The 16,303-nt window shown below is 48.0% G+C and overlaps 1 protein-coding gene across 1 annotated transcript in view; it reads right to left on the minus strand.

Annotated features, from left to right (window-relative positions):
* The window catches only part of GNB3 (G protein subunit beta 3), an 83,660-nt gene that overhangs the window by 26,913 nt on the left and 40,444 nt on the right, over positions 1–16,303 (minus strand). The window contains exons 2-3 of the mRNA XM_088456062.1: positions 1,759–1,825; positions 41–79 (exon numbers count right to left, since the gene is read on the minus strand). Of these exons, the coding sequence (XP_088312188.1) occupies positions 41–79; positions 1,759–1,815 (96 nt within the window). The 5' untranslated portion in view covers positions 1,816–1,825. The remainder of the gene's footprint in view (positions 1–40; positions 80–1,758; positions 1,826–16,303) is intronic.

Here is a 16,303-nt window from a genome sequence, read left to right on the forward strand (position 1 = left end):
CCCCCATACATACAGTAGACACACAGACATATGTACATACCTGGTCCAAGGTTGTGTCTGCACACTGTTTCCTGGCCTCCTGCAATAAGAACAGAGGTGTGAGAAGAATGCACAGAGGACCTCACTTGTGGATGGATAAAGCAAATCAAAGGTCACAAAGCTACTGAATGGGCCATACGAGCAAGAATATTCTGTATTAATGCGTTTAGTAGACGCGCCTCTTTTAGGACCCGTGATAAAAGACATACCGGCCAACAGTCCCAATTTGGGCAGGACAGTCCCACTTTTAGGGCATTTTACCACCCACGGACCGTAGTGTCCCGTGGTGGGAAAAGGTCTGGGAGGTCAGTGCAAGGGACGTACGCTGGGGGCAGCCCAGCACCTCGGGAACACCCCCCGCATGACGAGAAAAGGGGGTATGACAAGACCACGCCCACTTGCAAGCAGGGCCCTCTTACCTCTGTCTATCTGTTTACCCAGTGTTTTATCAATGTGTTCCCAATTGTAAAGCGCAATGTAATATGCAGGCGCTATATGAATAAATGATTGATGATGATAATAGACCAGATTCACCTAGAACATAATATAACAGGAAGCAATTGTTGGTCCTGAAGATTGGAAATGGCCATAATCAACTGTACAAAGCGGCGATCACAATCGACTGGTCGACCGCAGACACTCGACCAGACGATCGCGTTGGCCCGTCCCAGTCAGTTAGCAACGTCCAATAAGAATCAGTGCGATTCTTATTGGTCGCTGCTCCGAAGTGCAGCCGCGGCTAGCTGAAGCCGTGGCTGTCTCTGGCGGCTGTCAGGCTAATGCTTATTGGTTGAGGCTGTCACATGTAACAGCCTCCATTTCAAAGATCGAGGATAGGAGACTCGAGGTGAGGGGAGGGGACAGAGCTTTGGGGGTCTATTTACTAAGCAGTGTTAGGAGACAGAGTGAAAAGTGATAAGAAAGCGATACGGTGCCAGCCAATCAGATCCCAACTGCCATCTCACAGCCTGTTTGAAAAATGACAGTTGGGAGCTGATTGGCTGGCACCTTATCACTTTCTTATCACTTTTCACTCTGTCTCCTAACACTGCTTAGGACATAGCCCCCTTGGTCAGGGACAGGAGATTTTCTACAGTCATGGAGGGTAGTGACAGGGTAGAACAGAGCTGGGCTAAGGGGGGAGGCATGGGGGGCAGGGCCGGCTCAGAGGAGCCAAACCCAAAAGGGGGAGCAGTACTGCACCCTGGATTGTACGGTTGGTGTCGCCCATGACTAAGGGAATGGAGGGACTTCTCTCTGACAGGTCAGTATTCTGTACGGGGGCTGGGGCAATTTAATATATGTTTTATTTTATTTTTTTTATATGGGGTGACACTGTGTTTGGGTTTTTTGCTGCGGTGAGGGCCAATGTGTGTGTGTTTTTTTTTCTTCTTCTGTGGGGGCCAATGTGTGATTTCAGCAGGACAGTCCCTACGCCCCTTGCTGCGAGGTCCCGCCCCTTTTTGGCATGCCACTCCCCCTTTTTCGCCCTGGCACCTATGGCGAGTGCAAATGTAGATACTCGCTAGATCAGTAAAGATTTTTAGCTTTAAAAGTAGATCAGAGAGTCCAAAAGTCTGGCCACCCATAGGACAGACTGAGCAGATCTGCTAAGATGGGGAATGGGTCACCTGTCGCCATGATCGATATAACATGTCAGCAACATGGGCTATAACGTAACATGTAACAGCTGCAGACAAATGAGCTTATCTGTTTTACCGTAATCTGCTTCTTCAGAGCTTCAGCTTCCTGTCGTAACTCATCAAGCTCCCCCATCTTGTCCGCACTGCGAAGACAAAGGGAAGGGGATATTACACACGGCACAGAGCGAGGAAGGGAGTTTGTACATTGTCATGAGAAAGTGCTGGGCTAAATATTAGTAATAACCTGATGTTTAATGAGCGATCGTGTGCAGGATGTTTAAAGTGTCAGCGCCAAAAAGTGTCTGCAAGCTGAAAATGCTGATGAAGGTAGAAGGATTAATGTCTTCAATTGAGAGCATACAAAGTGTGTACATTGGGCCTGATTCAGAGCTGAACGCTCTGACCAGAGCGCTCGCTCTGAATCAGGGCCCTCCTCCATGAAAATGGAGCGGCCTCCTGGCCGCTCATAAACCTGTGGGTGACCACTCGCAGCATATGCGAGCGGCCAAAAAGATGTTCGCGATGGTCTTGACCATCGCGACCTTCGGACTTGCGACGGAGACCCTGCGGTAGGGTCTATCAGAGCCAAAATCACTCCCACTGACATCCCTAGTGATGTCAGTGGGGCCGGCTTCAGACGGTAGGAGTTTCCATGGGAAAGCCTCCGTCTGGCAGGCACGCCCACCAAAGGGGGTGTGCTGTCAATCAACATCGACAGCACGCCCCTTTTGGTGCGAGACCCGGAGCGATGGAAAGCCCGTCGCTCCCCGGGTCTCGCGCATGCGCACGACGGAGCTCCATCCGTGGATGCGCATGCGCAGTGGGGAACATCAACCCGCTTGCGAGCGTACTGCTGCTCGCAAGTCTGAATGCCCCCATAGTGCATAACGTGTCAGTGCAAAGAAGTGTCCCCCAAAAGTGGTTACCAGTGACGATGAAGGGGTTAATCCCTTAAAAAAAATATATCAATATATGAATCAGCAGGTGTGATCGGTGTACGTAAACACACTATATAGACTTATAATGACTCCTATATCTCTAGACGTCATTTAATAGGTACCAACGGAAATTGCAAGTGTTTGAAAAGTTAAAAACACATTTAAACCAATTTCATATAAAAACAATAACCAGCAAAACGTTCACAGAATTCTAGAGGAAGATAAATACAATTAATATAATAAACACATTTCATAAAAGAAAGGGAGTCTGAAGGCCAGATGACACGTGTTGGGAGCTCCATGGTCTTACATCAACTCAGCTCATAGGCCCTGATTCAGAGATGCTCGTAAGCGGCCGCTCGTTCGTTCTGACCGATGTTCGCACATCTGCGCATGCGTACGGTTTGTAATACGCATGCGCAAACCAGTCAGTGCGGCCGAAAATCGTTTGTTCGCTATATAGCGAATGCCTGCTATTTTGAGTGACAGAAGAAGGCGTATGTGGGTGGTAACAGGGGAAGGTGCTTGAAAACGGGGGAGTGGAATTAGATCGCAGGCGTGCTTAAAGGTCAAAACGGGCGTTTTAAGGGAGTGCATAATTAATACAGCAGCGTCATTGACCACGTCACTTGTGGTTTTTTTTTTTACTCCGAACTGCTCGCAAAATAGGTGTTGAAAAAAACAGCCACAAGAATAGCGAGCAGTTCATACGCTGTTCGATGTATTCGATTAAGCTAATAAATAGCGGACAGGACGTATGGTGCGAGCGGCAAGGGGGCGTATTTTTCAAAATTACAACCGCAAGTTTTGCTTACTCGTTCAGACTTAGAGGCGTGAACAGACCGCAATTAGCGAACGGTTCATTTGAATAGCCACCCCTTGTTTTAGAACGAACGACCGCAAATAGCGAGCGGCTCTGAATGAGGGCCATAGTCTGATCAAGATAAGCACATAGCACTGTTTTTGTTTTGTTTTTTCATGAAAACTTTTTTTTTTTAATTTATAAAAAATGAACATTTAAAATTAAATATATATATACACACACACACACACACACACACAGAGTATCTATATATATATATATTTTTTTTTTATTAAAATTTTATCTGAATTAGATGCTTGCTACAAAATCAATGCGGACCTATAGGGGGGTATCCAATTAGCCGCGGTAAATTACCACGGCTAATTACCTCATCCGGGGCTATCCAATTAGCCCTGAAGTTGGCCTGATGAGGGCACTTATCAGGTTTTTTTTTTCCGGGACCTGACGTGTCCCAAAAAATAATCCACGATAATTGCCATTTTTTCACCTAAACAAAAGGCGAAAACACAAAGGTGCCGCGATAAGATCGCGGACCGATGTGTTTTCAGGAGAACCATCCTATTATTTAGACCGAAATAATAGGATAGAGTGAAACATCGGCAAAAAAATCCCCGTTTTTCACCGATCACGGGGTCAATTAGCGCCCGAACAATGTTTGGGGCTAATTTGATACCGCTCATAGTATTTATGTTGTGCAGTAAAAAAAAAAAAAAAAAGCTATGTAAAAAGCCAGATACACATTAGGTGATCCAGCGCACGATATATATTGCCGACGCAGATCAGAATAATATATAGTGCGGATCACGTGTGTACACGCGATATCACATGCCCACGGGTCATTCATCGCATCGTCCCATCTGCTATACTCCACAGCAGATGGAACTATGCGATGAATGACGTCTTGCTGCAAAAGGCAGCATGGAACCACAAATCACGCCGCTGTTCAGGATGTATCGTGCCATCGCATCCTTCCGTCGCTGGGTACACACATCGTGTAGAGTGTACCCAGCATAAGTACGCAGTACTACAGAATTAATATGGCGCTAAGAGATTTAAAAACATAAAAAATAATCATTTTAAAAGATAATGTCAAACTGGCCCCATAGACTGTCGACTCGCCCTCTCTCCTCCATCCACTCCAGGGACCCTTAAACAAGTTTGTAATTAAGCTAAATATATTGGCAAGCTGTTTTTCCAACGCTAATTACAATTTCCATCATAAGATAGAAACCCGGGATACACACGGATGTGTCCTCATACGCGCTGGTTCAACGCGCGCCAAATAACCTCTCTCGGCGTGCCAGGTACCATGTGACTCGGCCACGTTGAACGTCTCTTTCTCTCAAAATGTGAGTCTTATTTGCAGAATTAAAAAACAACTAGAAGCGACAAAGCTACGTCGCTAGCGTACAGCGAGACGGAGACCTGCGGCACCAGTACATTGCTGTGTGATGGAGTCTGAAGGTTCCTGGTACGAGCAGCAGCGGCTTTTCCCCATTACAGGTTTCATTGTGCTTCATATGCGACTTTGTACGTGTGTTATTCCAATTCTCGCAGCCCAGCGCGACTGGTACAAAGCGAGCGACTAAGTCGCATAATTGAAATAATTATATGGCACGCTATGCGCCTCGGGGCGTCTTATGCCGTATGGCGCAGAGATGCTCAGTGTACTAGGACACATCTGTATATACACCATCTACTATTGTCCCATGGGCAAAAACACAAGTGGGGGCAGCATCAGCTGATACGGCGGACTACCCGCTTTCAAAAGCTATGACAGAGCACTTATTGGGCAGGATGTACTAAGCATGGCATCCGCAATGTGTTACTTCGGTCTTCGGGGGGGTTCCGAACTACAGATAGACAGTAATTACTTCGGTCTTCGGGGGGGTTCCGAACTACAGATAGACAGTAATTAGATAGACACCAGGGGGTAAATTTACTAAAGTGAGAGTTTTTAGAAGTGAGTTTTAGAAGAGATGTTGCCGATAGCAACCAATCAGATTCTACTTAACATTTAACTAGCACCTTCTAGAAGATAATAGCTAGAATCTGATTGGTTGCTATGGGCACCATCTCTTCTAAAACTCACTTCTAAAACCTCTCACTTTAGTAAATTTACCCCTAGATGTTAAGACAGTCAATAATTAGATGGGGACAAAAGGTCTACAGCGACAAAAGCCAGACACACTAAAGGTGCCCACACACGGTGCGATGTAGCAGCTGATCCGACAGATTGGTACGAAATCACTGCTATATAGTACCGTGTGTGGGCATGGTATCGGACTGTGCGCGCTCCCATGAGGTCGTACATCGCACCTCCTGATCTTACTGCATGTTCACTTGATCTGGGGACGCCATCTACGATCACATGCAGCGCTATGCGGGTGGGGAAGGCGGGTGATGGCATCTCGGGCGGACAGCCACCCGATCGTTCCGTGTGTGGGGGCCACCCGATATGTCAGCCATCGGATCGCAAGTCGCACAGCAAGGTGCATATCGCACAGTGTATGGGCACCTTAAAGGTCGACATGTAAGAAGGTCGACAGGTACAAAGGTCGATATAAAAATGGTCGACAGTTTTTTTTTTCTTAGGGTTAGGCACTTACACAGACGGTTAGGGTTAGTCACCAAGGGGAGGGTTAGGGTGAAGATTAGGGCTAAAAATAAATAAATAATAAAAAAAATTTGTCGACCATTTTTGTGTCGACCATTTTCACGTCGAACTTTTGACTCTGTCGACCTTTTGTACCTGTCTAACTATTGACTGTCTAACATCTGGTGTCTGTCTAATTACTGTCTATCTCTTATGCCACACCTTCACCGCCCACGTCCTTCTGCGCTTGTGCAGGACTCCAGAGGGATATCTGAGTGTTAAACCCGGAAGTCTCTCTGTCCGAAGCCATCGCAAAAGAAAACTCCTATCGGCAGAGATATTCTTGGTATATACCTCTGTAATGAACCACGGTATGTACCCAAAGACCGTGTGGTACCGCAGTATGTACTAAGACTATCACAGAGGACAGCTCTCTTGATAAGAGCTATCCTTTGCGATGGCTCCGGACAGAGGGACTTCCAGGTATAACACCCAAAAGTCCTTCTGGCGTCCTTCTGCACAAGCGCGGTGATGGGGGGTATCCGATCGGATCCCTCCCAAGGGGGAGCGTCCTGATAAGAAGCCCTCAGGCTTCTATTGGGTAATGCCACCTGAAGGGACGATGCATTCCGCTGCCTAGTACATTTGGGGAATGCGGTAAAACCCCCCAAAACGGCATTTCGCCTTTATTGCCTCCCGTCCACTGTCTGGTGATCACTCACCAGGAAATATCATACCTGACTACGAATAACATACTTTAACCATATAGGGGTGGGGGGCAGCTGATGCGCCCTATTCCATAACGGCACCTGCACAGGTGTGAAAGAGGGGAGTACCATCTTTCATGATGTGGTCCCTTAGCAGCTATTGCTACCCCGCACTATGGAAAAGTTGGGTTTTGCAAAGATCGGGGAGGGGGCACTTTGGGTCACACCTCTCCCATACTGGCCTTAACACACAAGAGGAGTGTCCTCTTTCAAACAACATGCCCCCTTATTAGTGATTGTATGGATCACCAGACATCAGACGGGATGCACTATCATCAATAATGCGGACAAACCCCCGAAAAAGCAGAGATATGGTAAGAACTTACCCTTGTTATCTCTTTTTCTAGGAAGTCCATAGGGTCCACAGGGTGACCTTGGGGTATAGGTGATGCAGAGTCATCCGGGCATCTTACGCAGTAACTTTCTATCCCAGGATGCAACGGGTCTCCCTCTATACCCCGCCCCTGGGCTAGAGGCTCCTCAGTTACGTAACAAGCCAAAGGCTGGAGAAGGATAAAAGATAGAGAAGAAAGTCTGGAACACTCAAGAATCACTTTCTCACACAGAAGGAGACGGAAAACCGGTGACCAGAGCGAAGCCCAACTGAAGCACAGGTGCGTCAGGGCAGGTGCCCTGTGAACCCTATGGACTTTGTAGAAAAAGAGATAAGGGTAAGTTCTTGCCATCTCTCTACTTTTCTACTTGAGGGTCCACAGAAGGTCCACAGGGTGATGTTGGGGATGTCCCAAAGCAGTACCTTCAAGGGCAGGGACGCTCCTGTGCAGAAAGGAGAATCCGAAGGAAGCATCCTGACAGGCGAAGGTATCAAAAGCTCAAGAAGGTCTGGACAGAAGACCATGTGGCCGCCTTACAAAGCTGAACAGCCGAGGCGCCATACCGAGCTGCCCACAAACCCAGTAGAATGAGAAGCAACAGAGGGCGGCACTGAAAGGCCCTCATGAGTGTCAACCTCAGAGATCGTCATGCAAAGCCATCTAGTCAAAGTTTGTTTATGGTTTCCACAAGAAGGGATGGCCAGCCAATAAAAGTACAAAACAAGGAGTCTGATTTCCAAAGGGAACTGGTACGATCCACATACAGTCAGGTCCATAAATATTGGGACATTGACAGAATTTTCAGATTTTGGCCTCTATTCACCACCACAATGGCTTTGAAATGAAACAAACAAGATGTGATTTAACTGCAGACTTTCAGATTTAATTTGAGGGTAATTACATCCAAATCAGGTGAACGGTGTAGGAATTACAACGGTTTCTATATGTGCCTCCCTCTTTTTAAGGGGCCAAAAGTAATGGGACAAACTAAACAATCCTAAATCTAACTTTCACTTTTTAATACTTTGTTGCAAATCCTTTGCAGGCAATTACAGCCTGAAGTCTGGAACGCATAGACATCACCAGACGCTGGGTTTCATCCCTGGTGATGCTCTGCCAGGCCTCTACTGCAAATGTCTTCAGTTCCTGTTTGTTCTTGGGGCATTTTCCCTTCAGTTTTGTCTTCATCAAGTGAAATGCATGCTCAATCGGATTCAGGTCAGGGTATTGACTTGGCCATTGCATAACATTCCACTTTTTAGCCTTAAAAAACTCTAGGGTCATTGTCCATCTGCACTGTGAAGCGCCGTCCAATGAGTTCTGAAGCATTTGACTGAATATGAGCATACAATATTGCCCGAAACACTTCAGAATTCATTCTGCTGCTTTTGTCAGCAGTCACATCATCAATAAATACAAGGGAACCAGTTCCATTGGCAGCCATACATGCCCACGCCATGACACTACCACCACCATGCTTCACTGATGAGGTGGTATGTTTTGGATCAGGAGCAGTTCCTTTCCTTCTCTTCTCTTCCCATCACTCTGGTACAAGTTGATCTTTGTCTCATCTGTCCATAGGATGTTGTTCCAGAACTGTAATGGCTTTTTTAGATGTTGTTTGGCAAACTCTATTCTGGTCTTCCTGTTTTTGTGGCTCACCAATGGTTTGCATCTTGTGGTGAACCCTCTATATTCACTCTTGTGACGTCTTCTCTTGATTGTTGACTTTGACACATATACATCTACATCCTGGAGAGTGTTCTTGATTTGGCCAACTGTTGTGAAGGGGTTTTTCCTCACCAGGGAAATAATTCTTCTGTCATCCACCACAGTAGTTTACCGTGGTCTACCAGGTCTTTTGGTGTTGCTGAGCTCTCCGATGCATTCTTTCTTTTTAAGAATGTTCCAAACAGTTGATTTGGCCACACCTAATGTTTTTGCTATCTCTCTGATGGGTTTGTTTTGATTTTTCAGCCTAATGATGGCTTGCTTCACTGATAGTGACAGCTCTTTGGATCTCATATTGAGAGTTGACAGCAACTGATTCAAAATGCAAATGTCACACCTAGAATCAGCTCCAGACCTTTTACCTGCTTAATTGATAATGAAATAATGAGGGAATAGCCCACACCTGTCCATGAAATAGCTTTTGAGTTGATAGACCCATTACTTTTGGCCCCTTAAAAAGTGGGAGGCACATATTGAAACTGTTGTAATTCCTGCACCGTTCACCCGATTTGGATGTAATTACCCTCAAATTAAATCTGAAAGTCTGCAGTTAAACCACATCTTCTTTGTTTCATTTCAAAACCATTGTGGTGGTGAATAGAGGCCAAAATCTGAAAATTCTGTCAATGTCCCAATATTTATGGACCTGACTGTAAATCTGGAGGGCACGTACCATATCCAATGAGGCCTCACTTGCTGAGAGGTCTGGAGAATAAAAGGCCAGCACAATAATTTCCTCATTAATGTGGAAACTAGAGACCACTTTTGGAATTAAACCAGGGCGAGTCCGAAGCACCGCCCTTCCTGATGAAAAACCAGAAATGGGGGACGACAAGAGAGCCCCCCCAAATCGGACACCCTTCTGGCCGAACCAATGGCCAGAAGAAAAACAAACAGTCTTGGCAGTAAGCCATTTGAGGTCCACTGAGCCCAGTGGTCCAAAGGGAGGGCCCTAAGGACAACAGCCAAATCCCAAGGCGCCACAGGAGGGACAAAGGGAGGCTGGATAAGAAGGACCCCTTGAAAGAAGAAGCAAATATCAGGAAGAGGAGCAATCCTACGCTGGAACCACACTGAAAGGGCCGAGACATGGACCTTCAGTGAAGCAAGGCGGAGACCCAGGTCCAAACCTGCCTGCAGGAAAGCCAAAACTCCTAGGGGTCATAACCCCTTGAGCGACGCCATTCAAAATAGGTATGCCACACCCTGTGGTAAATTCTAGCAGAAGCAGCTTTACGTGCTCTGAGCATGGTGTTAACCACAGAGCCGGAAAAACCCTTGGACCTTAGAAGGGATAGCTCAATAGTCACGCCGTCAAAGACAGACGACCCAGATCCGGGTAGAGGCAAGGACCTTGAGACAACAGGTCCGGACGTTGAGGCAACAGCAACGGAGTGTCGATGGAGAGACTCTGAAGATCTGAGTACCAGGGGAGTCAGAGCCACAAGCAGGACCATGCCTCCCTTTTGCTTGAACTTTCGAAGAACGCGAGGAAGGGAGAACGGAGGAAACAGGTACACAACCTGGAAGGTCCACTTGACTGACAGAGCGACCACCAGGAGAGCCCTGGCTTCTCTCGTCCTGGACCCGTACTGCGGAGCTTGTGATTTAGTCGTGAGGCCATGAGGTCCATATCTGGAAGGCCCGACTTGTCCACTAGGAGCTGAAACACTTCTTGGTGAAGAGACCAACCCCGGGATGCACGTCGTGACAGCTGAGGAAGTCCGCTTCCCAATTTAGCACTCCTGGAATGAACACCGCCGATATGGCTGGTAGATGGCCTTCTGCTCATGTCAGAATGCGTGACACCTCTGTCATCGCCGCCTGACTTCGAGTTCCTCCTTGACGGTTTAGGTAAGCCACCGTCGTGGCGTTGTCTGACTGCATTTGCACGGGCTTTCCGTGAAGCAGCAGCCTGGCTTGTTGCAGGGCCCTTAAAACTGCCCGAAGTTCCAATATGTTGATTGGAAGCGCAGATTCCTCTGTGGTCCACCTTCCCTGAAAGGAGTGTGGACCTATCACTGCGCCCTAACCCAGAAAGCTGGCATTCATCGTCAGAAGGACCCAGTCCGGGATCCAAAAGGGACACCCCCTGGTGAGGTAGACCGTCTGTAGCCACCAAGTCAGAGACAGGCGTACCTCCGGAGGGAGCACCATCATTTAAGTCCGTATATGATTGGGTAATCTGTCCCACTTGGAAAGGATTGATTTCTGCAGAGGCCGGGAAAGAAACTGGGCATACTCCACCATGTTGAACATCGACACCATAGATCCCAGTAACTGCATTGAGTGGACTGACACTCGGCGACTGTGAAGTCATCTGCGTACATGTGTCTGCAAAGTGGAGATCCTTTCTGCTGTCAGAAAAATCCTTTGCTGTGAACCCAACAGAGCTCCCAGATGGAGCATCATTTCAGACGGAATCAGTGAGGACTTCTTCCAATTGATCAACCACCCGTGTACCTGAAGAACAGATATTGTTAGCTGCAGGTGGTGGTGAAGCACCTCTGGGGAACCTGCTAGTAGTAAGAGGTCACCCAGGTATGGTAACAGGCGGATCCCCTGCAGCCACATTTAGGCTGCCATTACCGCCATGACCTTTGTAAACACCCGAGGTGCAGTTGAAAGGCCAAACGGCAGAGTCCGAAACTGGAAATGTTGTCATGACACAGCAAGCCTGAGAAAACGTTGGTGTGTTGAAGCAATCGGGATATGCAGGTATGCATCCTGAATATCCAGAGACACCATAAAATCCCCAGGTTCCATAGCCAGTATAATTGAGAGTAGGGTTTCCATCCTGAACCTGGGTACCCTGAGGAATTTGTTCAGGGACTTGAAATTGAGGATAGGACGGTAAGAACCGTTTGATTTCTGGACTAGAAAAAGGATGGAAAAATAACCCGTGCCCCTTTGGCGCATCGGAACCAGTACAATGACCCCTGCCTGCAGCATGGATTGTACCACCTCTTGAATAGCCAAGGCCATGTCCGTGCTTTTCCGAAGTCCTGTGCAAAAGAACTGATGGGGAGGCCTTCTGCGGAAGGAGAGGGCGTACCCCTGAGAGACCACTTCCCTCACCCAGGAATCCGTGGTAGTCTGACACCAGCACTGGGCGAACTGAAGAAGTCAGCCTCCCACCCTGGGGTCCCCCAGGAGGCCGATCCCATCAAGCGGAGGGCTTGTCATCAAGCTTGGCAGCCGGACGTCTGGTACTCCAAGGCTGCTTCTTAGGCCTGGCAGATTTCTTGGCGGTGGATGGCCTGGGAAAGGACTGAGTTCTAGCCTTACCTGGGGCCCGATAGGTCCGAAAGGACGGAGTCCGAGCCCCCCAAGAGGCTGGAGCAGAAGGCAGACAAGCCAACTTAGCTGCTGCTAAAGGTATTCACAATCTTGTCCAAACCGGGGCCTTTCTTGTCCAAACAATCTTGTCCAAACAAGACTTTATCGTCATAAGGCTCCAACTCCTTCTTGGATTCCGCATCAGCCCTCTGAGGTTTCCCACAAGTTTCAGGTGTTCTCTGGTATCATTTGGGGTTAAGGACGTTTCCAGGCTGTTAGCCCAACATTCCATGGCCAGAGCCACCCAGCGCCATAGCTGGTCTGCACACAGCCCCCCAAAGGGAATAAACAGATTTAAGGCAGACCTCTACCTTCCTATCTGTAGAATCTTTCAGGGATGACAAGCAAGGCATAGGTAGCGTTGCGCTTTTTACCAAGCGCGTGATATGGGAATCCACAGCCGGTGGAGTCTCCCACTTGGTAAAATAATTCTCAGCAAAAGGATAAGCACAGACTAGACGCTTCTGCGGGTGATAACGCTTCCCTGGCTCACCAGTTGGTCAGACAACGGGAAAATAGCCTCAGTCACCTTTTCTTCCATGAACTATGCATGCCTAGACTTAGGCGCAGGAGGCTCATCCTCCTCAATGATCAGGGCTGCCCTCACAGCCTGTATCAGACCTGGAATATATATTTTTGGCTTGACCTCTGCCTCAGAGTCAGACTCATCCGGGAGCAGTCCATCATCAGATGGCACATCATCTTCATCCAACACAGTAGATTGCGATGACAGAAAGACCCTTTTACTCGGTCTGCTGACGGGTGCGTCACTCTGCTGTACCTCACTTGCATTTTGTAACACAGCGGGAAATGTATTAACCGACTGGGGGAGGGGAAGCAGCACCTGCATGGGTGCAGATGGTTGCAGCAGGTTCTGCACTTGCAAAAGGTGCTGCTGTTGAAAACCGAACTGTGGAAACACAGGAGGGCCTGCCAAACGCCCCGCAAAGGACTGTCAGTGCTTTTGTAAAGCACTCCCATGGCGGCTCCTGCTGAGCGGCAGACGCCGCAGAGGGACCTGGAGGGGTCTAACAGCGCAAACATAGCTCCTCAGAGGCTATGTCCCCCGCCCCTAGCACCGCTGTACATTTTTTTTTACAGAACAGCTTAGTAGGAGCCAAATTAGACATATTACTCTCACTGCCAGACATAGTGAAGAGGATACCACTCTTTAGATGTGACTGCGTAGTAAGGTCACAGACTGCGACTTTGCGTAGTAAGGTCACAGACTGCGACTTTAGCTGCACCCGCACAACATCAGTGCTATGGCTCAGAATAGCAGAATAGGTGATGCCCTGGGAGTGGTCCTTGGCTGGGTTCTTTTGGGCTGCTCTGCGCCTCGGACGTGAACCCCTTAATGTTAGGGACGCCGGTATAGAGGAGCCTTGACGCTGGCCCGGCGCTTAATCATATATTTGCAAATGTATGTAACCAATACCTCTGAATTTCTGTTATCATGTAGGATTCAAGTATTTTTGCTAATATTGCTGCAGTGTGCTGGAGGGAATCTTTTTTTTTCTGTGGTTCAGTGTAAACCCCGCCCTTTACAAGCACCTGAGCAATATCATTAAGCTGATGTTAGCGACCACCATACTTTCTTTTTGCAGTTCTGAGAGGCATGAAAGGAAACAGCATTGGGAGGATATGCTGGTCCGTATAGTGCCATTTGGAGGTTTTTGGGGTGCCTCCTAGGTGAGTCAGCTCTCAGCTTATACATGTGCTGTTATCATGCAGTACATTAATAGTAATTATATGACCCAGAGTGGGTGCTACTATTTTTTAGCAATAATTATTTTGGGGTGAGCGTTTGGGTGTGGGACCCCCGGAGTGGCTCTGACTGGGCCTTTTTCAGGGCATCACCACTTAATTCACATAGATATATTTTCATCACCTTTCCATTTGTTTATTATTTATGTAATTTTAATTCTTTCTTATTATATTAACACTTATTGATTATCTTGACACATTTATACTTTACACTTCACTATCACCTTTCTTCCATTTTTCGCGTGATGCCCTGGGAGTGGTCCTTGGCTGGGTTCTTTTGGGCTGTTCTGCGCCTCGGACGTGAACCCCTTAATGTTAGGGACGCCGGTATAGAGGAGCCTTGACGCTGGCCCGGGACTTAATCATATATTTGCAAATGTATGCAACCAATACCTCTAAATTTCTATTATCATGTAGGATTCAAGTAATTTTGCTAATATTGCTACAGTGTGCTGGAGGGAATCTTCTGTAGGTACAGGGATAGCAAAAATGGCTGACAGTACAGAAAGAAACTCAGACAGACAGCGCTAGCATACAGTCGCAGACAATGCAGAATAATAACAATATCTGCACTTAATGGCACTTACTGGTCAACTACACAGACTTAGCGTCTAGTATGACAAAGCGCTACATACACTGATCACCACCAGGAGGAGAGGTATGCAAGGGGCCGAGATCTGCGACACGCAACCAGGAGAAATGGTCGCCGAAGAACTCAGGGGGGGTGGAGCCGGAAGGAAGCAGTCACAGCCCAGCCAGACCGAGGTGGAAAGGCGCGCTGTGCAGCGGGGGAGGAAGCCGGCTGTAAAACAGGGAAGGCTGCCTCCCCTGGCCAGCGATTAACCCCTAGGACGCTGGAGCGTCCCCCCAAAGACTCTAGCCCGCTGTCCCAGGCGGCTTTGTGGAAGCGCAGGACTCAGTGCCTGGCTCCACACGCTGTAAACCCCAGGGAGTCCCCAGCCCTGGAGGAAAAAGACTGCGATTCGGCGTGCACCACCACAGTGCGTGTTGCTTACCTGCTGCCCCATAGCATCCAGCCACAGTCAAAGATCCTCCAGGAGTTCCTGCTAGCCAAGACCCCAGAGGCCCGCTGAGATCCCCGGATCAGTACCGGCGTCTCGGCGCCAGCGGGGTGATGACGCAGCAGAGCGAACTTCCACTGGACTGTCCGCATAGAAGAAAAGTATTCTTCTAATCGTCATACTTCAAAGGCTGTATGTAACAGCTCCACTGTGTGTTCAGTTACCCGACTCCGGCCGGGCACCCAACAAAACGGAGGAGCCTCTGGCCCAGGGGCGGGGTATAGAGGGAGACCCGTTGCATCCTGGGAGAGAAATTTGGTGCCCGGATGACTCTGCATTACCTATACCGCAAGGTCACCCTGTGGATCTTCTATGGACCCTGAAGCAGAAATGCTGTTTTCGGGGGGGGTTGACCTAGTTTCTGATATGCACCAAGCTTCGGTGAGCAAAGTATGGGTAACACCATCATTACCAAATAGAAGAGTTATGAATGCCGGCATGCACGTTTGAGTGGTGTGATGCATCGCATGCAAAATGCTTCCTGCTTATTGACTTACAATTTCCTTAGAGAGGGTAGGATCTAACACCCATGTCTCCTCATCTTGTACAAAAAAAATAAATAAATAAAAAAGTGATTAGATGAAGTAGGTTTACAATTTTTTTGTGTGTGCCCTGTGCACAGGCTGCTATGTAACCTCTCCTATTCACCCACCACTCACACCAATGTCACTGTGTGCCCTGTGCACAGACTGCTATGTAACCTCTCACACCAATGTCACTGTGTTCCCTGTGCACATACTGTTATGTAACCTCTCCTATTCACCCACCACTCACACCAATGTCACTGTGTGCCCTATGCACAGACTGCTATGTAACCTATCCTATTCACCCACCTCTCACACCAATGTCACTGTGTGCCCTGTGCACAGGCTGCTATGTAACCTCTCCTATTCGCCCACCTCTCACACCAATGTCACTGTGTTCCCTGTGCACATACTGTTATGTAACCTCTGCTATTCACCCACCACTCACACCAATGTCACTGTGTGCCCTGTGCACAGGCTGCTATGTGACCTCTCCTATTCGCCCACCTCTCACACCAATGTCACTGTGTTCCCTGTGCACATACTGTTATGTAACCTCTCCTATTCACCCACCACTCACACCAATGTCACTGTGTGCCCTGTGCACAGACTGCTATGTAACCTATCCTATTCACCCACCTCTCACACCAATGTCAAAAATCCATCTCAAAAATATTTCTAAGATCAGACCCTATCTCACCCAGTATGCTACTAAAACC

The sequence above is a fragment of the Taudactylus pleione genome, unplaced genomic scaffold, assembly GCF_031769625.1.
Source record: "Taudactylus pleione unplaced genomic scaffold, aTauple2 ptg000685l, whole genome shotgun sequence".
NCBI lineage: Eukaryota > Metazoa > Chordata > Amphibia > Anura > Myobatrachidae > Taudactylus > Taudactylus pleione.